A 27,194-nucleotide genomic window follows, 5' to 3' on the forward strand; every position below is an offset into this window, starting at 1 on the left:
CAAACCGCAAATGTTGTTACAGATGCTCGGTTGAGAAGTCATTGAATTACAATAAAAAGTAATGTATTATCTTTATCAGAATATGGGCAGTATGAGAAGTGTGCGGCCATTTTATCTGTGAAGAGCTGGGTCACTTTGATCTAATGTTAAAATGCTTGTGTGTGTATGAAGGTGCTAGCTTGTTTCAACCAAGTTACCGTTACTTAGCAGCATCTTGCTTGAAAAGCAGATAGCATGTACAAATTAGAAAAATTTATACTAAAAAAACATTTGACAGATTTACAGCCTAATAATACAACGTTCCTTTAATCTAAAATGAATGCATCATAATTTAGAATTAATGTACATTAACAATTACATAAGTCTAAATAGGCAATTTATGCAGTGAAACCCGCAAGACTAGGTTACTTGCACAAACGACCAAATTCAAGGGAGATCAGAAAGAAATGGAAAAAACTATAATAATGAAAATATTAAAATGTGATGTTATAATCCAAAGCTAGTGCCAACGCAGTGCTAGCTAACTTTCTGCGCCCGCTATTGCACTTACCAGTAGGGCTCACTGTGACTAAAATAAGACACAGTATTAAAAAATCTAATTCACCACAAAGGTATTTATTCATAAGCCCCAGTTCCACTAAGAATGTTTATATCCATTTACATTAAATAAAATGAGAAGTGAAAACTGCTTGAAGACTAGCATGCTAGCTGCAGTACCTCGACTCACCGACTAATCGCGTCACCAAGCGTTGTTCCCGCAATTTTCGGTCTCGGTGTGTAGCAGGCTGTCTGCTCCTCCTCCTGCCGCTGTCGAACTCTTCCGGACCCTCTTGAGTACAACCGTGGCGGTCGGGATGCGGTATCAGTCCACCAGTTTCAGCATGCAACGGGGGAAAACTAGTAAGCCGAGCCACCACTACTCTGTAGTTAAGCGTTCGCGGACTCTACCGACTGGTCTTCTCCTTCACTCAACAATAGACTCCTCCTCTTTTCGTGCTCAAAAATCCACCATGAGCATACGTCACCCGTTGGAGGCGGTTGGTAGACAGCCTCGGTCGCGTTGATTAACCGTCGCGGTTTGAATGTTCGTGTTTTTTTAGTCTCTCATCTGGCTGCGGTGTTGAGGTCAGTAGCTAAAGGTAGGTATGTGCAGCTCCAAGACGTGATAGCTCAGTTAGTAAGGTAACCTGGCAAGAGTAATAGGAGTCTGTTTTAGAGCAGCAGCACCTCTGCTTGGAGTGGCCAAACAGCAGTGTGGTAGAAACTCCCGCACAGAGCCGATGGTTGGAACAAGGGACAACAGGGAGCAGAACATTAGCATGGGAAGGGAGGGGGGTGTGATTTGCCCACGACAGACGGAAAGTGCGGGACTGAGGGGGAGGGGTCATATGGAGGAGGAGGAGTCAGGAGAACAACAGTATGAAAAATAGTCTGTAAACTTAGTTCTACAGGCAGTTTTAGGTTTGTAGGTTACGCATCAGAAGACTAGAGGTGTGTTTAAATGATCCTATAATGTGAGTGACATTGAGTTGTTTATGCTTCATAAACTGATGATCAAAAAAAAAATATCTAGAAATGGAGCTCACAATGAGAGAAAACTGTCCAAGCAGTGGTTATAGGGATTATCTCATTGGTTTTGTAACCTTTAAAAGTTTAGCCTGTGAAAATTCTATTATTTTTATATTTGTAATTTTTCTAATAATGATTAAATAACTTCTCATCACAGGATAAAAAAGAAATATTTTCATATTTAGCCTAGCCTCCTGAAATTCAAATTCATCACAGAAATGAACAACAAATGGTCTTGAGCTAGTAGGAGCAATCTGACATTATCCAGCATTAATGCAGGTCAGCCATTTTGTTGACTCTCTTGTGTGTATGAAACCTGTAGTTCCCCAAGAGGCCAGCAGAGGACGAGTCATGGTGATGTTTTATCATAGGCGATGAAATGCTCCTGTTCTTATTAATAAACCGTTGCACCGACTGTAGTCTGTGTCATAGCTAGTCCTCTTGCAGGTTGTAGCCTATATTTATACTCAAAAATCCACTTGATAGGGGGTAGCTGGCTGTCCTCTTACTTGTATTTGGGCTTTTGTCTCTTTGATTCATACACTAGATAAGGTCTGAAGCTACAGTCTAAGAAAGAAGCCTGAAGGCTAGGCAATTCTCTTTTGTCATCTATATGTGAGAACAAATCAAGCTAGGCTACACTCTACACTGACATTTTTCTATCTGCTGGTATGTTTAGAGAGCACTACATGCAGATCACAGGCAGCACACGAAGCAGCATGATCACATGATCAGCCTGATAATCAATTATGCAACTGGAACTGCTATGATACCCTGATATACTGTTAGGAACTGGTAGTGTATGAAGGAAAACAAGTTAAAACAGATATTGTACTTTGTCATAAAATTATAAGAAAAGTTGGAAGATTTTCTTCGCATTATGTTATGCTACAAAGACAAAATGCAGTCTTATCATAGTGAGTTTAAGCGCCCAAGGACGAGATGTGCAGCCTTGGGTATGTTTTTGTTGTTGTTTGTTTGTTTGTTTTTCACATTTTTGTCTCTTTTTGACGGAAGTACAATTGGTCCAAGATGTGGGCGGTGTTGCGTTTTGTTTAGCGTTTGCTTGTTGTTATCAGCCCCTGGTCTTTTTCTTGTGTTAGAAGAAAGAGAAGGCGAGAGTAAAGAATAAGAAGAAACTGCAAAGACTGCCAACATAGGTCTGCCCTTAACCCCAGATCAACATGATGAATCAACAGAGAGGCATCTGACATGATACAATATAATATAATTTATTGTTCCCAGGGGGGTATTTGTCTTGGATTCAAATGCTGTACATATGTAGGTGTTCTCCCATTAGTTATATTGATAATCAAAGCTGATATGGGTAGACCTATTGATATGAACAGAGCCGGACAACTGAGGGCACAATAGGTCAAAGTAACGAATTGGACCATAATTTTGACAATGAAAACAATGTGATGATTGTGACAGCTTAAAGAGAGAAAAACTTCTACAAAATAAATCTTCACTGATTCAGTTCATAGCCGTAAAACTGCTGCTAAAAAGTGAGAGATGTCAAACAAAAACACCAGCGAACTTTGCTCTGCCCGCTAACAAAAACACTGATGGTGAACAGCATCCTTAAATATAATGAAGACAATGTGCCGTTTCCTTTGCAAAGTAATGTAGCATTAGAAAAAGAGCATACAGTTGTACAATCTTTGTATTTAAGGCCAAAACTAATTTTGGATTCTCCACATTAAGCAGGCAGTGAAAACGGCGTCTCTATAGGAAGTAGACTTACTACACAGAAAAATGTGTGTATGTAAATTACACATATGGGATATGGGGGTCATGGGCATAATCCGGAGTATTACTGCTCTTGTTCGAGTAAAGTAGACTCTTTTAGTCCAAAAGTGACAAAATTAAAGAGAGATATTTTAAATAGCATTGAATAACCGCAGCTAGAGGAAATCCGTGATTTGATCGTAGAAGTCTGACATTTTAACTTGCTAAACATATTGTCAGAGTAAGATGATGTATTTATGAAGAATGGAGCTCCATAAGAAACTTTGCTGAAAGGGGAATATTAAAAAAAACGCATACATGTGCTGGTTAGTGACATCTAGAGGCAGTGGTGAGCATTTTATATTGTTTCCTGTATGAGTGTGTGGCTGTCTTTGGCAGAAAATAACCTTGAAGATGATACATGTTTCCAAATAGTTTCCAACTAATTTTGTGTCTAGTACTCAAAATGTGGCTTTTTGTATAGATGTACGTATGCATAATTGTTTTAGTGTTAAGATGCTGTTCAGTAGCTTCTGGGAAGTTTAAAGCTAAAGCTAAATGCACTGTTCTCCAGCAGAAGAAAGAGGAGTTGTTACTCTCTCCTCATCCTTCTTAGGGACACTAAATACACCGCTTAGTTTACCATTCAGCATCGGCAACAACACACAGATGTTTCTGGGTTTTTTTCACTGGGGAAAGTGTAACATTTGTCCTTGAGGCCTGGGTGTGGTACAACAGAAATGGGTGATTCAAACAACTAAAGGTGTGACCTCTTTGATCATGAACTCATCCAGTGACTGTTGTGCAAAGTAACGTTTTAGCTTGAGCAATGGTAACTTTTGACATCTCTCACTCTGAGTCCTGATGTTCCTCCCATATACCATACCAATGCCCACAATGTCTCTGATAAGACTTTACTCCATCCCATGAATCTTTGCACAAGGAACTCTTTAGGGTCTGTTTGAGATGTAATTTCAAATAACTGCAATTTAAACCCCTCATGAAACTGTATATAATGCTCAAAGCAACTGCTTCAGTTGTCCAGCACGGGACCCAGAGAAAGCACAGAGAAATATATGGCAGAAAATAGAAATAAGAAAAATATCAAATATGTGCCTTATATATACAAGATAAAGATAAAGATTAAATGCTGAGAAGTGGGTCTATGGTGATTCAGATATGAATGCCAGAATTAAATATAATTAAATATCATTGAGAAGTGGATCTATGGTGTTTTAAATATCAGTGCCAGAATTTAATATAATTGTCAGGATAAAGTTAAAAGCAAAAATAAAGTTAAATACAAATAAGGATTACGATGCAAAAAAAGCTATATACAAAAGAGTTATTTACAATATTATTATATATATTATATAATATATTATTATTATTTATGTCAACATATTGCACAGTTGAATTATTGCACAATTATCCAGCTTACGTACATAAAGACTTCAGTTCAGTGCACAGTTTAAAGTGGTTGTCCTTGTGTCAGACATTCAGAGGGAGGAGTTGTAGAGTCTGAGAACCACAGGCAGGAATGACTTCCTGTGGCGTTCTGTGGTGCATCTCAGGGGAATCTTTGACTGTCTTTGACTGAACGTGCTCCTGTGCTTAACCAACACATCATGTTGGGGGGGGGGATAACCAGTAATTTGTCTGACACCACTGTCAGAGAGTCCAGCTCCACCCCCACAATGTCGCTGGCCTTGCGGATCAGTTTGTTCAGTCTGTTGGCGTCAGCTGCTCTTAGCCTGCTGCCCCGGCACACAACAGCACACAAGATAGCATTAGCCACCACAGACTCATAAAACATCCTCAGCATCATCCTGCAGCTGTTTAAGGACCTCACTCTCCTCAGGAAGTAGCGGCGGCTCAGGCCCTTCTTGTAGATGGCTTCAGTGTTCTTGGCCCAGTCCAGTTTGCTATCCAAGTACACCCCCAAGTACTTATAATCCTCCACAATGTCGACACTGACCCCCTGGATGGAAACAGGGGTCACTGGTGCCTTTGCCCTCCGCAGATCCACAATCAGTTCCTTTGTCTTTGCCACGTTGAGCTGGAGATGGTTCTGCTCACACCATGTGACAACGTTTCCCACCACAGTCCTGTATTCAGGCTCCTCACCATTGTTGATACATCCAACTACAGCAGAGTCATCAGAAAACTTCTGAAGATGGCAGGTCCCTGTGTTGTAGTTGAAGTCCGTGGTGTAGAGGGTGAAGAGGAAGGGAGACAGGACAGTCCCCTGTAGAGCCCCAGTGTTGCTGAACACTCTGTCCGACAAACAGTGTTGTAAGCGCACATACTGTGGTCTGCCAGTCAGGTAGTCGACAATCCAGGACACAGGAGGAGCATCCACCTGCATCACTGTCAGCTTCTCACCCAGTAGAGTTGGCCGGATGGTGTTGAAAGTACTGGAAAAGTCAAAAAACATTAGTGGAGTAGCTGGTGGCTGCAAGCAGACAGCAGATGAGTCAGGGGGGTTGGCAAGGGCCGTGTCAAATCTGTTGAACAGATTAAGTTCGTTGGCCCTGTCCAAGCTGCCTTCAACTCCTCTGCTGCCTGAAACCAGGGATGGACTTCATGCCACTCCAGACCTCCCTCAGGTTGTTCTGCTGGAGTTTTTGCTCCAGCTTTCTCCTGTAACTAGGGCTTTTTACACTGCCGGTTCAAGGCGGGATTATAATGCCTCTGTGACGTTCCATCTTCTATGTAGAACGCATGGAGGCAGAATGGTGGGGCGAAGTCGTTCCGCCTCTGAGCCGGCATCGGAGGTAGTAACAGAGGCGAAACGGCGTCTGTGTAAACTGCAGAGCCGGCAGGGCAGAGAAGCGCCATGTGTGTGTATTTGAAGCATGTACTGTTTACACCTCACGCACATTTTGCTTCCGCAACGCTGGAATGCTATTTAAAAACACACACTGGGGTGATTTTACACCAGCATTGCGTGGTCCAATGTAGAATGACAAAGGTGGCATGATGACAGAGCGTCATTAGAGCACTGAGGCAGAACCACAGAGTAAAAAAGGCTACTGTCTTTAGCCTCCCTGATCTTCACCTACAGGTCCCCTTGAATTGTTCTCACCTCCTCCACATTTCCATCTCTAAAAACCCTCTTCTTGGCGTTCATGATGGCTTTGATTTCCTTTGTTAGCCACGGCCTGTTATTTGAATAACAAAGGACAGTCTTTGCTGGGACAGTGCAGTCAACACAGAAGTTGATGTAGTCTGTGATACACTCTGTGAGCCCATCGATGTCCTCTCCATGGGGCTCGCAGAGTGCCTGCCAGTCCGTCACCTCAAAACATCCCTGCAGAGTGTCATACGCCTCCTCCCACCATCTGCTCACTGTCGGTCGCAGGCTGCCTTTTCACCAGAGGTACATAGCAGGCGGTGAGGTGAACCAGGTTGTCATCAGACCTTCCTGGGGTGGGAGGGAAGAAGAGCTGTATGCGACCTTTGCATTAGCATGCAGCAAGTCCGGGGTCCTCTCCCCCCTGGTTGTGCAGCTCACATACTGTCTGAAGCTGGGAAGTGTTTTGGCCATGGTAACGTGGTTGAAGTCACCCAAGATTGTAATGAGGGCACTCGGGTGATCAGTCTATAGTCGGGCTATGGCCATGGATGATGTTACACGCCGTTGTCCGGGTTGGCAGAGTGTGGAATGTAAATGGCATGACAAATCTCCCTGGACAAGTAATATGGCCTGAGTCCAACGGCAAAAAGTTCAATGTCCGGGCTACAAATACGTTCCTTAATTGTAACGTGACCAGGATTACACCATCTGTTGTTAACGAGAACAGCAAGCACCCTGCCTTTGCACTCACCACTCTCGGTTCAATCTGACAGTCTGAAAGCCAGCGATGGAGACGTTGTGGTCGGGTACATCCTGATGCAGCCACGTGTCAGTGAAGCACATCAAGCTGCACTCCCTCCCTCCTAGCTAGCGCCGTTAGTTCGTCCATCTTATTTGCCAGTGATCTCATGTTGCCCATGATGAGAGAGGGGAGACACGGCTTAAACCTCCTCTCCATAAGTCTCTGTTGTTTTGACCCTGCTCTCTTCCCTCACTGCCTTTGTCCTCCTCTGCATACCCTGTGTGTCCTTCTCCAGAGTTCGGCAGGAGTGTGCCGAGTTCTGGTGGCTGTGCCGGCCAGCCTGTGCGATCAGCTGATCCCGAGTGTAAACAAAGCGGGGTTGCTGTGCGACGGTGTGGCGGAGTAAAAGTAAATCCATATTGACCAAGAGAACCGACCAAAACGCTCTCGAATAGCATGTTTAGAGAAGGCACAGCTTAAGGAAGTTATAAGAAAAAGATAAAACAATTATGATGAAAAGAAGATGATTAAATATAGGAAAAATAAGGAAACAAACAGGAGCAACTGTAACAGGCTGCCCGCGCGGTCGGCACATGCGCACAACCAAACCAATGTCTTTTTCTAAACCTATCCAAGTAGTTTAGGAACGGTGATCTTTGTACAAAATTGACCATTTGTTAGCAGGGCTTTCTAACAGAAGGTTTGAAGGGCATGCAAAAAGTTTCAGTAATTCAAGATCAGGGGCTGAGGATGGGGTCCTCAATGTCTGATTCATCTTTTGAAGGAAATTCTAAATGGTTGTGGTTATTACTGCTCAGAATAACTTGTTATAATAACTTGTTAATAATTAGAACCTTATGGCAGTACTACTGGCAAGATCATGGGTTCATCATCAATTCCTTCAATTCCAGAGTGTAATATCTGTTCAGTTTGGGTGCCACATGACTTCAAATAGTGGCCATGGAGTCAGACATTCTTTCGGACACATTAGCTTTGTACAAAGTTATTTTTATCAATTTAGCAGAACTAGCATTTCCCTTAGTTTGCCACCATCTGACCAGTAAGTGTAATTTTTGTCAAATATGTAACTAGCTGAGTTTTTGAAATTTGGTTGCTGTTGCACTTGCTATTAAAAAGATTGTTGCAACACAGAAAAAGAAAGTAATTTAAAAAAGATTTTAAAAAACGATTTCTGTCCTTGCAGGGTTTATTTAACAAAATTTCTTATAACACAAAATCTTAATATGTTTTTTTAAAAAACATGGGAATACCAAGTACTTTAATTTGAAGTTTAAACCTGAGAAACAAATCTTTTCCAAACCTTTAGAAGAAATTTACAGCAGCCAAAACAAATATGTAATTATATAAACTTTTTTTTCCCCAAATGACATACTTTTCTTATAATTAAAGCAATAAATCAGCAAAATAATATGTGATGCAAAATTATTAGCTGTGGATGCTGCTATTATGTGTCTGGGTAGGGAGGGGTAGGCCACAATCTTTCTGGCACACCTCAGGTTCCTGAAGGCATATATGGTTCTCGGAGGAATGGCATGTTGCCACCAATCACATGCTGGGTTGAGCAAATGTTATGTTGCTGTCTGCAGTGGCAGCAGCGTACCAGATGGAAATGGAGGAGGTAAGGATGGACTCAGGGATGGTGGTGTAGTATTACACCATCATTAATAAACTAAGGCAGGTTGAACTTCTTCAGCTGCTGCAGGAAGCAAGTACCCTTTTGTGCTTCTTTGGTGAAGGACCTGATGATCATCTCCCAGTTGAGGTCTTGGGTGATGATGGTATCCAGGAAAACTGGTCACTGATGACTTTATTGTGTCAACGGGGGAGCCACACACAATGATGGGGCCAGGGGGTGCCGGGTTCTTACTCTAACCCATTACCTCCTATTGTCTATAGAGCATTGAGCTCAACTTATTCCAATAGTACCATGTCATCAGAAGGTCGTCTTCCAACTGTAGGCGGACTCATTCCCCCAAAGATAAGCTCAATTAGTGTGGTGGCTTTGAGGTGGGACAGGAAAAGGCACTCAAATTACTTCATTGCAACAGTGGTCAGGGCAAAGGTTTTGGGTTGGCACCGTTTCCAAAATATCCGTTAGCCATAAAAATACCCTTCTGCTTATGGGTTTTTATTTGCACACAAAGGCTACATAACTGCAAAGATGTACGTGATTGTCTGCCAGAGACAGACAGGGTCAACAACGGGAAGTCAGTCAGAGAATGAGCGCTGTAGGGTCTTGCATAGAGATGGCAAAGAACAATCTGGCAACGAGTGAGTAAGCGGGAGAGGCTACACTATGTACTGGCTCGATTGCAGATGGAAAGCAGCTGCATACACAGATGAGCAGAGTTAGCTGATGAGATGGATGTGGCCGGTAGGCAGAGCGGAACAGAGTTGGAGTGAGTGGAAAATTACAGAGAGAGAGCAGGTGAGCAGTTGAGCAGTGGAACCTAACTGTGACACTTGCCATTCTCCACCTCTCAGTCAGACGCTCTCGGACTTTCTCTCCTTTCCCCAGCTACACACCTGTTCCCAGTTATAATTGGCCCTTAAATCAACTGACTTTCTCAACCTCACCTGTCTCCACTTCACTAATTAGTCTTGCTGATCAATGTCATTCATCAGCCATAACATCATGACACTGGCCACTGACAGGTTGAGTGAATAACATTCATAAGTGAAATATATTGATCTCGTTACAATGGCATCTGCCGAAGGCTGGGGTATGTTAGGCAGCAAATGAACTTATTGTCCTTGAAGTTGATGTGTTGGAAGCAGGAAAAATGGGCAAGCGCAAGGATGTGAGCAACTTTGACTAGGGCCAGATTGTGATGGCTAGACGACTGGGTCAAAGCATCTTCAAAATTGCAGTTCTTGTGGGGTGTTCCCGGTCAGAAGTGGTCAGTATGGGAGGCCAAGGCTCATTGATGCACGTGGGGAGCTAAGGCTGGCCTGTGCTACAGTCGCTCCAATTGCTGAATAAGTTAATCCTGGTTCTGAAAGAAAATTGTCAGAACACACAGTGCACTGCAGTTCGTAGAGTTTGAGGCTGCGTAGCTGCAGACCACTCAGGATACCCATGCTGACCCTCGTCAACCTATGAAAGTGCTGACAATGGGCACGTGAGCATCAGAACTGGACCACAGAGCAATGGAAGAAAGTGGCCTGGCCTGATGAATCACATTTCCTTTTACATCATGTGGATGGCCAGGTGCGTGTGTCGCTTACCCGGGGAAGACATGGCACCAGGATGCACTAATAGCTGCCATGGTAATAGATGGCAAAAATCATGATTGAATTTTTTTCCCCTTTTTAACTACAGACGGTAGGAGACAAGCAGATATAACACAGACCTGTGTGTTTCTCATGCTCTGTACCTGGCTCAATATGGTTGTGATCTGTCCGTATTTCCGCGCACAGTTACTATAAAGTATAAACTACGTCTCCACATGCTGTGAATGAGCTGTAACCTGCGATCAGTTCATCATAGTTTACAGTAACAAAGCACGGGGAGAACATAGACGTTTAATAAAAGTGGATCTGTGTGTTAATCACGTGGATCTTTCTATCTGTCTGTCCAAACCAGTTCCTTGTTTCCAGTTGGCCGAGTGGCTGAAACTGTTCCTGGTGTCCAGTGCAGAATACCCGATTGGTGGTTGGGCCAAAACCTGTTTCTGCTGAGCAGCAAAAGTTCTTTTTTCTTGAGTTCCAGTGGTTTCCTGTTCCAGAACTGCAGCAACCCATGTTTTTGCGCTGCAGCAAAAGCCAGTTCCTTCTCAGCTGCAAGACACACCATTTGCTGCGCTGTTGTATTTGTAGTGCTGCAAAAGTCCTCTCTTTCTCACCTGCAGCAGTTTCTTGTTCCTGCCTTGTAGGACGGTTGTGTTCCTGTGTTGCAGCGAGCTCCTGTTCCAGGGCTGCAACAACCCCCTATTCCTGCGCTGCAGCATCCCCTAGTGCTGATTCATCTATAATCAGTCCCCTGTTAATGAGTTGCAGCACTCACCTGCTCCTGAACTGCAGCATAACCCTTTTGCAGTAACCATTTCCTATGCTGAAACTGACCCCTCTCCCTGGCGCTGCAGGGGTTTTGTGTTCCTGCACCACCACTGGCTCCTGTTTTCTGAGCTGCATCAGTCTGCTGTTCCTGAGCTGAAGTGGTCTCTTGTTCCCTGATCTGCAATGGTCTCCAATTTTGAGCTGCTGCGGATGCCTTTGTCTGAGCTTCCAAAGTCTTCCCTGTCCTTTTTCTGTGTTCCTCACAAGATCACCTTCCAGTGTCCAGGTGATTCAGCATACCCCAGAAAAGTCTCTTTTGTCAGCAGGGAAGATTCCTCTACATTGCAGAGGTCCTTCTGAAATTGCCAGTCTCCAGGTTGTCCTCCATCCATCTGCCCTGCCCCTGGGCTGTCTGCCTGATGTTTAGTTCACCTATGCCTTGAATCATTCTGTCTTAAAAATACAGTTACAGTGTCATGGCTCAGTTGGAAACATAGCCCCTGTTTACACCATTTACATGTGTCCTGAATGATCCAACTACAAGTAGACAGCCTTAAGTACAGTTGTAAGTGTTCCCATTGGACACATTAGGAAAGCATTGAGATCCGATCACTCCACATTCTGAAGTGGGCTGGAAGGCATTTGTCCACATCCGTTTGGCAGTGTGTACGCAAATATGTCCTGGGCCACATTGAGGGACTGCTAACTCTCTGTATTAAGGTCAACAATTACGTTGAGTGTAAAACCACCTGCCTTTCATTTTTGTCTGATTTAGTACTTGTCAACTGTGTCCTGTGAACAATTTTTTCAATGTCTAATGTCATTCCTAGCATGTGCAAACTATAGATTTAGAGGGTTGGAAAGCTTACCAGCCACATCTGGCAGTTAAAATTCAGCAGTTAAGATTCTTGTTCTTTCTTTCCCTCATTGTGAGTAGATTGAGCTTTAATACTTGATACATTCAACAATCAAAACCTTGTGTCAGCAGCACAGATAAGCTGAACGCCAAAAAACCTTAGTGGGTCAAATACGACAGGGCAACATTAGACAAGCCTTGGGCCAACAGGGCGTTTGAAGCTTGGCCAGTGAGCACCCTGCCCTTGGTAAACTAAGCAACCACCTTTTGTAAAAGCATTAGAAGTGACAACATGTTAAGTATTAATAATGTAAATTTCATAAAAACTCATTTGATTAACATTTTCTTATGAAGAGACTACTTGCTTTACCATCCCAGTCTTTTCTGTCTTCAGTGTTCATGAATGAGCAAGGGTTCTTAGACATGGGAACAAGCAACATCATGCAAAACACATGATGAGTTTTCCTGTTCTTTTGTCCTTTGGACAGCCTCCCGCTCTGGTATCAAGAATTCTATCTGTCCGACGCCCTTCCTTGACCTTGGCCAGATCATCAGTCGCTGACTGACCGGCCTCCTGCCTATTTCCAGAGCAGTTCCCCCTGTCTGCCCAGCCTTCAAAGAGTCTGACCTTTCTCTCTGGAGAGTTTTTGGAGAGTGCATTCAATTTACTTGATTTAACCGATCAATATTTTTTAAAGATTAGGGAAACTGTTGCTGTTTTTGATGGATAAACATGGCCCTCTTGGTTGGTGACCTGAGTGAAGTCGAGAGTAATCAATTTCCAACCCTCACACAACACTATTACCCCCCATCAACCAGGGTTCAGACCTAGCCATAAATTACATTATTAATAGAATTGATTAAGGCCAAAAATGTTAAGCCGCCTTCATTTACCTATCTGACGCTTCTGTTACGGTTGAACACTCTGGTTTCACAACTATTTTATAGAAAGAACTCAAGCAATATTTGCAGATGTGAAGTAACCCTTCATGTTGGTCAGCAAAGGAGTACCCCATGGATCTTTCTGGGGCTACTTCTGCTTTTATTTTATATAAACCATATTGCCCCAAAATAAGAAAACTGTAAAATTCATCTTTATGCTAATGACACAATACTATATTCCTCTGTGCCCTCAAACAGACAGACTACAATATTGCCAGTCTTGGACAATGGAGACACACTCCACACTTTTAGAGCCCCTCTCTTGAAACCATTAGATGCTGTACATCATAGCTCTGCACTTTATCATGGATGGCAGATTCCAAATTCAACTTTGTGACCTGTGTAGCTCAGTTGGCTTTACCTTGTTAGGTCAATGACAAAGGCAACACTGTATTATATTTATTTATAGTGCTCTTATCAGTAAACTCCCTTGACTTGAATAGTATCTTGTCCACAAACATCTGAAGCTAGACAACCACATCTCAAAATGGACCACTCTGAAAAAACAAGAAGCTCAACTGTCATTTCTGGTATCGTATGTTTTTAAAGAGGTAGTGGTTGAACTGCTAACGGAAACTGCTTGCAATTGTTTTTAAGTGTGCAAGTATGGGAAGGGGCGTGGGTTTACAAGCATGTGTTGATGAATGTATGTGTAATTGTTTTTATATGTTCTATATATGTATATTTTTTGGGCCCCCCTGGAAAAGATATCTTGATCTAAAAAAAATGTAGAGTAATTTTCCATACCATTCCTGGTGACTGTCGTAAAAAGGTTTTATACATATTTGTAATACAAATCAAATGTAATCATTGTGGAAATAAAGCTTTCAAAATAACATGGGCATGTGCTTTTATTAAATAAAGAATAAATTACAATAATAAGACATTAATGTATAAACAACTCAATGTAACACTGAAAATTATATCTCAACGTGTCACAGCAACTTTAAAAAAAAAAGTGGTTATTGAATAAATTTACATTATGAGGTTTCACTGATTCAAATGGATGAGAGATATGTTGATAGTTGGCTGTCAGTTTTGTTACAGGAGTTAAGACAGCTTTACTTTACCCTCATGATATAGAAATATAGTGTACACATCACGCATTCAGACAGTTGCAATAATTTTTGACCTGATTGGCTGTGAGCAAACAGGCAATATGGACACAAGCATGCACAGATAAACACTGTTTTGACTTGATTGAAAACATTTGACTGCACTAAGATTACAGACAACTATTATCAGTTTGTTGCAGACATCTCTCTTCATATCAAAATGGCACAAATGTCTATGATTGTGTAAAATGACGATTCAAATTAAAATAATTAAATTAAATTTGATATTTATCAGAGATTGAATTACTTTTAGTTTTGGCATAATGGTTGGCATACATGGTAGAATAGTATAAATGTTTTTCTCCTGAAGAAAACTTGGTAAACATGTTTACAACTTTGATAAAAAAAATTATTTGTATTAATTCCACTTACAGAGTACATATCATTGTGGTAATAATATTAAACTTCTCGTGAACCTGATCTGGAGGGATATATTAGATACCACTGAGTGCAGTGGAGGACTTAAACTGTAAACTTCATTAAAAAATAATAAAAATTGTACCTAAACATCTCGGCAGTCAGAATGTCTAAGGAAGAGGAGGAAACAGATCCACAAAGTGCTTTTTTCACTTTCTATTGAGTCACTGCTTTAACATGACAAAGTGCTGCCACCTAGTGGTAAACAGGATGATTTCATCAATTGTTTTAACACAAATGAGGATCACCAAATAAGAGTCCAGCTTTGTTCATTGAAACTTTGCAGGGCACATGTCTTGAAACAAACAAAGAATTCCAAAGATTTTCAGTCTTGTCACCAGGTAAACAGATAACACCAGTGGTCAAATTTCTTTTGGGTCAGAAAAGAATATTAATATGAGCAAACAGTGGTTATAGAGAGAAGGGAAAAAGCTAACAATAAAACACCTTGAGCAAATACAAGTGGCCTTCAAAGACTGACACTATGTATAAATTGCTCAAGCTTGAAAAAGCTTTAATATGAAGTTTGATTTTTGGATGATATTATTATTCGTTAATGATACTGTTAAAATTACATGCAGCAGGCTTCTAGCTAAGAATTAGATGCATGTTGTCCATTTAGCTGTGATAATAATATCACAAAGTTCTCTGAATCCTGGGGAAAATATGATTCTTGAATTAAACAGCTGTTTGGTTTCTAATGACCTTCCTCTGTAATTGCAAGAGAATTCATTTTACAGTTTCAAGTAAATGGTCAAATTCATTGAACCACTTTTCTTTCCTCAGTATCTACTGCTGAGAACCAAAGTGTGCTATGCTGAATCCTCAAAAAGTGTTTGCGTGCGGTGCTACGGTGAATCATAGACTGCAGTATGCACAGTCATGCACATTGTGGACCCTTTAATTACATGCACACACTGCCAATCACTGAATTGCATTTCATATGTGAGTGATTTTGCAGCTTTCTCTCATCCTAGTGTGACTGTCTGTGCTCTGTTTTTAAATAGGAAAACAAACATAAACAGGGGGGGGACTATTAGAGGAATTTGGCGGGAATAAAAGATGACAGCACAGCTTGTAATTGTTAAGCCCTCCTGGCAGTGAAGCCACAGGGATTCTTTCTTCAAATTAACAACTGCTGTTGAGCAAGCAATTTGTGCAGAGTCAACTGAAGCTGACTCACATATCACTACAACACAGGAATTATCAGTTTAATATGTAGAGCAAATCATCTCATTCTCTGAAATCAGACAAGTTGCTACACAAAACCTAGAAAAATAACGTGGCACTTTCTAAAGTTCTCTACCTGTTGGATGTTAAATGAAAAGGCATTGGCAGTAGATAAATGTACATTTTATAATGGCACTAAGTTTTTGGGTGGGAGTGTCTTTTCATTTCAATATTCATAGGAATGAATGAATGAATTTGATATGATTCTTGAGGGGTTTGATATGTCTTAGAGGGGATGGTGCGTGGAGTTCAGAAAAAAACAATTAAATTACACCAATTTTTACAAATGTTTAAGTTTTCCAAGCATGCAGCGATGCTGTGGTGACAATGAATAAAATACTCTGTAGGTTCATCAATCAGCTTCATTGCACTGTTTTTTATTCCCCCTCTGTCTGAACTAGTCCCCTGACTGATTGACTGACTGACTACAGGTTGCTTTCTTGGGTGTCATTGGAGGATATGGGGTGCAGACCTCCATTCTCGTTCAGTCTCTTGGCACGATAGGTTTCATAGTGAATATTATGAGTGACCTCCTTTAGATCCTGGAGGTGAGACCTGAGAAAAATAAAGAGATACGTTAACACAGAGTGGACGTACTAGTTATGTTGTGTATGCATCTATGTAAAACTGGGAGGAATCAGTGTTATTGTTTTTTACCTTTTATACCCTTTGCTCATGTTTTGGATTAATGCAGTGCTAAAATCCTGCCTTATGAAAAACTTAAACTGGACCGAGGAAGCTATTTTAACCAACGTGTTTTCCAAACAAGCATGATTTTTTTAGCTGAAATAAGTAATTGATTAACATAAGAAACTTTTGCCCAATTGATTAATTATTTGAGTAATTTTTTTCAAGCAAAAACACCGTCCTGGTTCCTGCCTTTCAAATGTGGATATTTGCTGGTTTTGTTAGTGAACTATTTACCTGATCAGGAAATCCCTCAGCTGAGCAAACTCACAATGGTTGGGATTTTCAACTGCAATAAAAAAACGGATAAAATAAATGTCATGATTTATAAGTCCTTCATCGTCGATATTTTTTCTAAAGCAAAGGGACTGTACCTTCTACGATTCCCCACGCTGTCTTCCTCCCCAGAACCCGTTTTCCGTTCACTTGATATTCTTTGTCGCTGCCCACCACAGCAAAGGGCATTGTCTCCTATGGACAGAGACATTTCAACACAGGGGGATCAGCGTACAGAAGAGAGCGACACGAGGTTAATGAGATGAAACAAATACACAAAATGCCCCAGTGCCCTGACATTCTGTCTGGAGGAAGCAGTGCGTGAATGTGAGATTGGGTCGAGCTTGGTGAAGAGGAGGGGTGGGAGAGACTCAATTTCTTGAAGAGGAAAATGATCGGTTTAAAAGAAAGAACACAACCACTTACTCTGATCTTGTCATTGTCGCTCTTGTCCTCCATGTCTTCATCAAACTCTTTCTGTGGATAAAACTCGATCCCGCCCATCTCCAGCTCCTTCCTTACCTACAGCACAAAACAAAGCAAGGAAAGAACACTGTGACACACTCTCATCTTTGAGCACTGTCTACAGGTAACTTGTGGAAACAACTCTCTGGAGAGACTTTGGGATATAGTCTGTCAATTCAGGGATTTTGAGAGTTAATACATTTCTGCTGATAAACCTTGATGGATCTTTTTTAAAATATTTTTACCCTTCTTCATCTTATTATTGATTTGTCACTTGAGGAGCCGTAGAAAAAAGGAGTAAACACAACATAAAGAAATGATTGCCCTATGAAGTTGATATGCTGAATGATGGATGGACCTGATGGATGTTATACTCAATCTCTTTTCAGCAATTATTGGTTCCCTAGCAACCCCAGAGAGAAATATGTGTCTCTTAAGCTGTAAATGCTACACTCTGTTTATCAACTAGTCACTAACTTTGTCCGCCTGCCATTTGGGGCTCGGCAGGTGGCGTACAAGAGGTTTTTAGAGCTTTTCCCCCTAAAGCATCTGCCTGCTGCAGCCAACATAAATACTGTGCAAGCAATGAGAGTGAACCAAAAAGCTGCAGACATAAAACCTCTTACGTCGTTTGATTGGAGCAGAGCCTGCTTCCTCCAACTTTGAAATCATTTTACAACATTTCCTGGACATAGCCTCTTGGTGTAAAAACTGAAATCTATGAGGAGGTGCCTTTAACCTTCATTCTTACTAATGCCGAGCAGGAGGAGACTCCAATGATTTCAAAATAAAGTCAGACTGTTTACAAGCCCCCTTTCCGCGGAGGGAGATTAGCCTGTCAACACAGGTTTTATGTTCCCACCAATGCTGATCGGAGCCGAGGTGATACCCCGGGTTTACTGCAGAGTCATTTGACCTGGTTCTGAATGCCGATTGTAGCCTTCTCATTAGGCAAAAAGCCGGGTGTTATGGGTTTTTTTGACCAGTGGGAAAGCGGCTTATGTGTCAGCCCTGTGAATGACTGGTGACCAGTCCAGGGTGTACCCCGCCTCTCACCCAATGACAGCTGAGATAGGCTCCAGCCCCCCCCCCCGACCCTGAACAGGATAAGTGGTATTGATAATGGATGGATGGATGAATGTTTAGAAGCCAATGAGAGATGACCCAACTTCTCAGCTGAATCATTAACCCAGTAAACATTTTCCTAATAAGTTTATGGTCTTGATCACTAGTTTCAACCTTTCTTAAATACAACATAATGTACATTTTGTAAATTACGGCCCTATTTATAATAACATTGACAGATAAAGTGTAGGGCCTCTAACTACACTAGAGAAGAGACTTGATGGTCTTAGGCACATCCAATATCTGTAAGAATACAATAATTTGCAGTCCTAATTGACATACACACAGATACACTTGGACATAAGCACTTAAATTGACATAAGGGCCTGTCTTTCTTATTAGCTTAGCTTTAGTGGGATGATGGTTAAACTCACCCGTTGTTTGAACTCCTGTCTCTCATCAATGGTCATAGTGTCTGCCTTTGCAATGACAGGAATAATATTGACCGAGTGACTCAAGCGCTTCATGAACTCGAGATCCAGCTGTCGGAGACTGGGGCGGACAGACAGAGAACAGACACAGGAAAAAGTGTGTAAGCAGGTAGATTAAAGAGCTGTGATTCTCCCAAAAGGCTTGAAGGCAACAGTGAATAAGTCATTATAACAACAAGTAAAAGGGGGCATAGAGATTCTATTTCTCATGTTTCACATGTCTCGTTACCTTTCCCTGCTCCTGTAGCAATTACAAAAGACTTACAGTGTGAACGCTACCGAAAAGTGAGCTTATTATAGGACAAAGGCTGTGTCCCAGTTCTTGTTTGTCTGCGCACAAAACATCTTGTCGGTTTCAATACCCTCGACTAAAAAGGATGAGATACACTGGCTGTTTAGCATAAAAGTCTGTATCCGTTTTTCAATTACAGAACAATTTCACACTTGTCAGAAGTAGCTAATTGTGAGGTGTTCAGAGGGAAGAGAGAGAGAGGTGTAGTCTGCAATATAAAGTAGCACACTCCATGCAGGGCTTTGTTAATCTAAAATTAAGTGTTTGGGGATAAAAGGACCTGTGTGCAGTCTTTTGAATACATCCTGCAGAAATCTCGAGTACTCAATAGTTCAACTCACGAGTGTCCAGTTGGGGAGATGAAATAGAGACAGCAGTGCACCCTGGTGTCAGGGATGCGCTTCTTCCTGGTGATGTTGACCTCCTCCTTAAGGAACTTCTCATACTGCTCATTGATGTACTTGGAAATTGGCTCCCAGCTGTCGACACAGAAGAAAAGATCAGCTTTAGAGAAAAAGATTACGTGCACAAGGACATGAAGAAGACTTTTCTTGAGCAGGACAATGAACTAAACGAATTGCAACACTCCTCAACTAAAAGCACAATTCTGTAAGGTGACGGGAGAGTAATGAGGCTTTAATGATGCAGGAGTTGAAAACCCACCAGTTGTCGTTATTGATTTGGTCTCCAAAGCCTGGAGTGTCGACGACTGTCAGCTTCATCTTCACACCACCCTCCTCAAGGACTGTAAATAGACACACAAAAAGGAAATAAAAAAATCAATGAAAGCTGCTTTGTATGTGGAAATACTATAAATATAATGCAGCTGATCGGTATGTAGCTGATAATTAAGTACACGAGAGACATTTTTACATCTACATGTGATGCAACACGCCTGTTGTCTCTCTGTAGTGTCTGGCGTTTTCTCTCACTGGCATGAGCACAATAATGTCAGGTCATTGTCAACTGCAGGCGATGTGTGCACGATCACACAGCTTATTTCCCTGCTGCTGTAAAATGTGCACACAGTTTCAGTCTCTCTTCCAGCCCCAGATGTCATATTGAACACAGAGCTGCATACTAAATATGGAGTCCCCTCTCAGTTTCATAAACATAATGCAGAGCTGTCTGCCACAGATACTGATTTCATACTAACACTGGGGGAGGGGTGCAATAGTCAGATATTTTCAAATGTCACACATAGTGGCTTTAAATATGCATTTTTCTGTAGCTTATTAAGTTCTCTTTTTTTAAACAAATCACTGCTGCCCAGTTTTGTTTGTTCCAGCAGGAAGTTCTATTGTTGTGGTTTTCATGACAGAAACTCAGCGATGTGTAAAACAATCCTCATTCCTCACTCGACAACATTGTTAGTAAACCACAAATTGAGCCGTGTTTACCTCTTTATGTCAGGTGTCAGTAGGGGTCATTCACTGTTACCGTGGAAACCCAGCTCTCAGCTCAGAAGTTTTCTTGCTACTAAACGTTTTAGGCTTCAAATTAGGTCTTTAGCATTATGCAACTGTCCGGCTTCTACTAAGCTAGGCAAAATAAGAAATCCTAAATCCTCTCTCATCTCTTTATGAAACTAGCCCATGATGTTAGAGACTTGGTGTTCTTCTTCTTACTGTAAAGCCTGTGCGTCTTGTCTGAAATGTCCTCCTATAATGAAAATGTAAGACAGACGGGCTGGGTATTTATGAGCATGCACTCTGAGAGGGTGGACTCTGCGTCTGGCAAATTTATAGAGGTTATTAGATAGAAGAAGCTTTTCACAAACGTAATCTGTCAAACAAAAAGAAATAAAAAGATGTACGGATGCACCTACAGTGTTTGTGAGTGAACAAACTGAGATAAAGAACAAGGCTGTCAAAAAAACACTGTTTCTATACTTTGAAAACCCTCACAGTTAGAGACATTCAGGGACAGGATTTATCAATTCACGTCAAGTCAAATCTGTCAGAGATCCAGCAAGACTTCATGGAGCCAAGAACAATCTGTACTTTGCGATGACTAGAGAACATTTGTCATGAAGTAGTCAGTTTTTTAGTCACACTGGAGATTTAGAAATACGGGGAGGCCACTCATTACTAAACTCCATGTAGATAATTGGGCACAGTGAAAAGCTGCACATCACTGCTGATGCAGAAAGATGGACAAGTCAAGCGTTATTTATTGCTAGTACTCATAAAAAAGATAAATATAAAACATGACCACTTGATTGTATATATAGGTACAAGAGGCATTAAATAGTAGCAGTTAATTATTGCATATTGACGTATTACAAACACAGCATCAACAAGCGGGCTTGTGTTTTAGACGCTGAGCACAATGCTGTGTTTTGTTTATTTGTATTTGTTCTCTTGAATTGCAGTGTTGAGCTGGAAGAAGCACCATATTTTACAGTCTGTGACCGCTACGGTAAATGTGTATTTATTATCCGCATTACAACTGTGACATCACATCCTTTCTCTGGGCCAAGTGCTGCTAAATGTAACTGACATTTAGTGGTCCAGTTTTATGGACTTTAATGCTTTTATTGAGAGAGGATCATGGATAGTTGTTGGATGTTGGAAACAAGGGAAGAGCAGAACCCAGGGCCGCCACATCGAGGACTGTAGCCTCTGTATTTGGCCGCCGACTTAACCGCTGAGCTAAAACTGGCGCCGACTTGACTTTTTTAAATGTAATTTTAATTGTGTGATAGCTAAGGCTGAACAATGAATCAAAATGTTATCAAAATCGCAATATGGCCTACTGCGATTTTCAAATTGCAGGAGGTGCAATATATGGTAAAGGTTAAACGTGTGTCAAAATACCATTTCAATGTAAGTATTGTGCTGCAGAGATGTTCTGGCCTACACATCATACACAGACGTAAGTATCAAATATAGGGATGCACGATATTATCGGCACGTTATCGGCCGATATTGGCTTCAAAATGATCGGCCAACACGCCGATATCCGCCGATATAATTAACCGATAAAATAATGGGCTGCTGCATACTTGATTAAATGCCTGACCTCGGCGCAATGACCCCGGCACGAAGAAGACCTGCGCGACGCAGCGTGATGACGTCACGTGTGTCTACCTGCAGCATGAGAGAAGCCAAAATGTCTGTGGTGTGGAAGTTTTTCAAAGTGTCCGAAATAGTTCTAGTTATAGCTAATTCCAATACAGAAGAGAGTTGATGATCTCTGCAATTAGGTGTGCGGGAAAAAAATATCGGTATTGGTAATCGGCTAAATGAGTTGTAAAATATCGGCATATCGGATATCGGCAAAAAATTAAATATCATATCAAATCTAATCAAATATTTCCTTTAGTACAGATCCCCACAAAAAATGTTTTCTGATGAAAATGAGAATAATAATATAAAAATTATAATTCCCTTTAATATCGCAAATCATCGAATTTCCAATATAAGTCAAAAAAATCGCAATTAGATATTTTTTCAAAATTGTTCAGCCCTAGTGATAGCAGAAGTCTCAGACCAAGATTATCACTAAAATCTTGTTGGCTCTTCCGTGAACAACAATCCTTTAATGTGTGAGTTTTATATGACATAGAGTTTATTATTCCAGAGCAATGTATCCATCAGGAAATTTAGCCCAAAGTCATTATGACAAAACCACCAGCTTTGACAGCAAACAAAGAGTCATAGTTAACAAATGAATGAACACAAAGTACTGACCCTGCAGAAGAGGCAGATGTTCCCACAGTGGTTTGTAACTCAACTGAATACATACCCCAGCACTATTTACAGTGTGCAGCTACCAGGGTGCACTAATATAATCTAAGTAGGCTATGAAGGACTTCCTTGATGATGTTCAAAGATAGTTCGCTTTCTCGGTCAAATTAGATTCAGCTATAAATGTCCGGCTCTAAAGAAAGAACAGCAGCTCTCTCACTGTACTCACCATGAGACACTGCTTTGATCTCCACAGTTTTGGGGATCTTCTCGTCACGAGCCCATCCTGCACTCTTTCTGCTCACCTGGGACTTGAAAAGGGTGTTCACCAGAGTTGACTTTCCAAGACCACTGTGACCTAAAAAAAGAGGGAGGGAAAAATGTAACGAACAGGGCAAAAGAGGAGGTAAAATAATGATGAAAAAGACTGAAGGCAGAGTGTCCAGATATGAAGAAAGAGATTGCAAAACCAAGCTAAAGATCGATTAATATGTGACTTACCGACAACCATGATATTAAAGTCAAAGCCAGTCTTCATGGTCTTCTTCCTCATCTGCTCAATGATCGTGTCAATACCAATGTAACCCAGCAAAGTGGATCCACCGCTGGAGGTGTGGGAGCCGCTATGAGCGTGACCTCCGTTGTGTGCTGCAGCGTGACCCCCAACATGGCCTGCCCCGTGGCCCACACCATGACCCACACCATGACCCACACTGTGACCGCCAACGTGCCCCGGGGCGTGACTCCCAATGGGCACTGGAATTGCGCTTGGAGGAGGAGCAGAACTGCCTACTCCGATGCCCGGGCCCTGGGGCGGGAAGGGGCTGGACGGGGAAGGAGCCCCCACGTTCGGTGGCTTGGCAGGGACGGCTGGTTTTGGTTTCACTTCTGGGGGAACTACGTCCGACATGTCTACAGAAGAAAAGGAGGATAAAAATAATTTCTTCATTAACAGGAAGTACTGCCAAATGACTAGAAAGTAGGCCAATAGAGCCATCTGAGGCCTCTCTACCCTTTTACTTGTTCTTTTTAAATTAACAATTAGTCAATTAGTCAACTAGTTTCTTAATCAGCAAAAGTAAGAAAAGACTAAAAAACGAGTTGATGAAAGAGTAAGAAAATAGTGTAGAAATTCTCAGCTTCCAACTTCTCCATTGTTACTTCTATGATGGCAAACTGATGCATTTAGGGTTTCCCCAGACAAAATAACGACTTCTCATGGGCCTTTTTATCTTACTGAATGATAATTTATAAAAACAAATGATAATAGAAATGTTGAAAATGAAAATCATTGGGAGTTGCAGCCCTGGTGAGCACAATAACTCACTCGACTTACCTATAGTTTATGAATTTGGCATCATATCTAAAAAGAATGAACAGATTCTACATCTCATAATATGGGGACAAAATCCCATTCCTCCTGCAGGGCTCTACATCCATAAGCAAAGGTTCGAACATCTGTTTCTGTGAACTGACCCTTTAAACAAAGCAAACAGTGCAGGCAGATGGTAAGAGTAACAGACATGAGGTTGAGCCAAGATGTAGAAAACCTCAGCCCTCCAGGGAGTACACATGGAGCAGCCTGCTGCCTTGCTTTAAGTCGCAGACACAGATCATACAGGTCACTGAGGCAGTGGCTGTCACTTTGATTCACTACATTCAGTAGTCATAGAGCTCTCTCCCCCTCTCTGCATGCCCTTCTGCTCCTCCTTCACACATACATTCATACAACACCAGATCTTTGGAAAGATTTCAGCATTAATTATTGCAGGCAAATCGCACTTTAAGACTGAAACAAACGCTAGCTGATGATGCTCGCTCTCCTGACATGAAAACTACGACCTGTTTCCTCACTAAAAATCCTGTATTTTTGATCTGGGTTGCCACGCAAATTATCGTCAAGTGTGACCCGATACGGCTCCATGTTTAAGTCAACCACAATGTTTCTGTTTTAACACAGCACAAGAGGTTGGCTCCATCACAGCATGTCGACCCCATTGTCTCTCTCCAGTCATGCTGGATAAAAAAAGACGTTAACAGCTAACGGCAGCTCCGTGTTAGCTGCTAGCTTCGGTCTAACGGCTAACGGCTCTTCAGCGCGGATGTGGTGTGTCACACTTACCGATTCCCGTTCAGTTGGACTGCAAATCAAAGGAGAACACCCGGTTTTTGTTGACTGACTGGTCTATAGTCGCTCACAGTCCAAGAACAAACGATGTATATCCAAACACAGAGATAATAAGATGAGGAGCAGTCATGTGATTAGTCCGGGTACCTCTTCTCTCCTTCCCTCTGGCCGTGAGCCCCCCTTTACCGTTACCAAGGCGACAAGAGGAGAGGGAGTGGGGAGATGCAGCGCGCATGCGCAGTGTAACTACCTCGAAGGGACCTTTTTTGGTGGTCTTCTGGCAGTGATAGAGACTAATAATTTAGATAACATTTTTATAATTAGACAATAATTCCAATAACATTTTATTTTTTGCATATAACTCTTACCATGAAGGTAACTATAACTTCTGGATTCATTTAGAGTTTAAAAAATTGCACTATTTTTACCTTGAAATTGTTAATTAGTGCACTACATGAATAAATGCAACCTATTCAATTCCACTAAATTACAGTACCGATACCTTAATGTGAAAATTCTCTATTATGCAAAAGTCATTGATTCATTATTTTACATAACTAAAGGTACAGAAGTATTATCGATAACAAGCATGCAATGTTTCCAATTCAAAGTAGCTGTCTCATAACGTGCCAGGATATATATTATTAATGGTTCCTTGTAGATGATGCATTCTAAAGTAAGCAGCCATTTAATACTATTAATATTCCACTAGTCTATGTGGAGCTAATTTAAACGGTGGTTAGTTTCATGTATAACAAAGCATCATATTTTATCATCTCATCATGTTTTGCGTGATGATTCTTATCTGATGAGTAACTAAAGATAAATATATTCAGGCCATAACTATTTCTATGTGAACCGGAAGTATCAAAGTAAAGAAGCATAAAATGAAAGGCAAAAGTGCCGCAAAATTGCATCAAACTACACTAGTCAGGTAATTGTACTTAGATGTACTTGAACAGTGGTAAAATCTGTAAGACTGTGAGAAATCACAACAAAAACCACTCCTCTTTTGTGGGTTAGAGCCTTGCACAGACTAAATCTAAGGGCCCCATGGCTGGCAGGATGCAACAAGAATATTTGGCATCTTTCTAAAGAGAAAGTCACATTTATTTCTTCTGACTTTTGTCAACGTCAACAGCTTGTAAGCTCAATTATTGACAGAAAAATCTCCACAATGACCGAGCATCTGCTGGTCTGCTGTCTGCAGCAGGTAACTGGACCTTTAGAGTAGGGTTTGTTTTGTAGAACAAACACTGGACAGTTCTACCAGAGGGGCCTCTGAACGCTATTCAAAATATGTCATGCCATGAACATACAGTATGCAACCTGTGGCAAAGGCAGTGAAAGTAGTAGTTGCTGCATTTAAAAGGGTCACAGTGATGGTAACCACTGCACTATGTTGTCCTGAAGGGGCATGTACAAAACAAGCTGTAGACACCTTATTTGTGTTTTTTTGTCTTGATCCTTTGATTTTACTGCTTAACTTTCACCAGTCATAACATGGTATTTGCAAGCGTTGCTGTGATATTTCTTTATAAAATAGCGACTACAATTTACAGTGTAACAGAACCACAGCTGTGTTACTCACACATTATCTCAGCGCTGCTCTCCTTTCATCCCTCCTCTGACTTTCTTCCTGCATGTTTTTGCTGTCTGTTTGCCTCTGTGGCCTCACTTTGATAGTCTGCTAACCAACACTGCCATGTCTCTCTTTAGCAGGTCTGCTCCTCTGCTGATAAGAAGCAGCCTCTCAAATCCCTCTGCTATCCTCTTTGACCACCCCCTCTTTGAGTCTCCGCCCCCTTAGAAAGTAAATAACTTAACTCTTACCCTGAATAGATTAAAAACAAGTGTGTGAAAGAATTCCCAGGATGTGTGCTTTGATACATTTGTAAAGTTAAACACCTCTAAGTGATATCTCTGTACTCACCCACGTACACTGAACCCGGGTAATACATGGTGACGTAGTAGGGATCCTCTGGTTCCTCCATGATAAACGCTCTGCCTGCTGTGGGGTAACTTGGTTGCTGTATTGGAAGGGAAGCCGTTGTTGCTGCTGTTTTGTGCTGCGGCTGTGCCGGCAGGTCAAACGACCCCTTTGAACTGTTGCCAAAACTGCTTGTGTTGAACATGCAGTGTTGAACAGGCGCTGGCCAGCTTACAGCACATTTCTCTGACGGATATTCTGGTAGCTTTGCAGGCAACTCACGGTGGTTCACTGGTGCGAAAATATCTGTTTGATTCACTCCTGTGTCGCAGAGTTTCCCCTCTCTGAGGCTTTTATTCTGAGTGTGATCTAACTGATGTTTCTGTGTTGTAACATCCTGTTTGGATGTGTTGCACTCAACAGAAGAAGATCTGGAGGCCTCCTGCGACTGAGGAGCGACCAAACAT

The 27,194-nt window shown here is 41.6% G+C and overlaps 2 protein-coding genes across 7 annotated transcripts in view; both read right to left on the minus strand.

Annotated features, from left to right (window-relative positions):
- Positions 1–1,288, minus strand: part of atf7ip (activating transcription factor 7 interacting protein) — a 28,376-nt gene extending 27,088 nt beyond the window's left edge. For 4 of the 5 annotated variants that reach the window (XM_069666499.1, XM_069666498.1, XM_069666497.1 and 1 more), the window contains exon 1: positions 728–1,288. The gene's annotated coding sequence lies outside the window, so the exon portion shown is untranslated. Of the gene's footprint in view, positions 1–717 lie in introns of all 5 variants that reach the window. The other variant, XM_069666496.1, reaches the window with a different exon arrangement.
- Positions 1,289–13,772: 12,484 nt separating this feature from the next.
- Positions 13,773–26,504, minus strand: septin3 (septin 3). 2 transcript variants are annotated; one of them, XM_069665525.1, is made up of 10 exons: positions 26,389–26,504; positions 23,171–23,581; positions 22,899–23,027; positions 19,641–19,722; positions 19,319–19,456; positions 18,629–18,746; positions 17,091–17,186; positions 16,763–16,859; positions 16,626–16,677; positions 13,773–16,256 (listed from the first exon to the last, which is right to left on the minus strand). In XM_069665525.1, the coding sequence occupies exons 1-10, from the start codon at positions 26,390–26,392 to the stop codon at positions 16,127–16,129; spliced, it is 1,257 nt and encodes a 418-aa protein (XP_069521626.1). In that variant the 5' UTR covers positions 26,393–26,504; the 3' UTR covers positions 13,773–16,126. The 2 variants fall into 2 exon arrangements, with proteins under 2 accessions (XP_069521626.1, XP_069521627.1); XM_069665526.1 differs by lacking the exon at positions 26,389–26,504 and adding an exon at positions 24,792–24,974.
- Between the last annotated feature and the right edge of the window lie 690 nt (positions 26,505–27,194).

The sequence above is a fragment of the Semicossyphus pulcher genome, unplaced genomic scaffold (assembly GCF_022749685.1).
Source record: "Semicossyphus pulcher isolate SPU_LCO1_2020_fin unplaced genomic scaffold, fSemPul1.0.p SCAF_17, whole genome shotgun sequence".
NCBI lineage: Eukaryota > Metazoa > Chordata > Actinopteri > Labriformes > Labridae > Semicossyphus > Semicossyphus pulcher.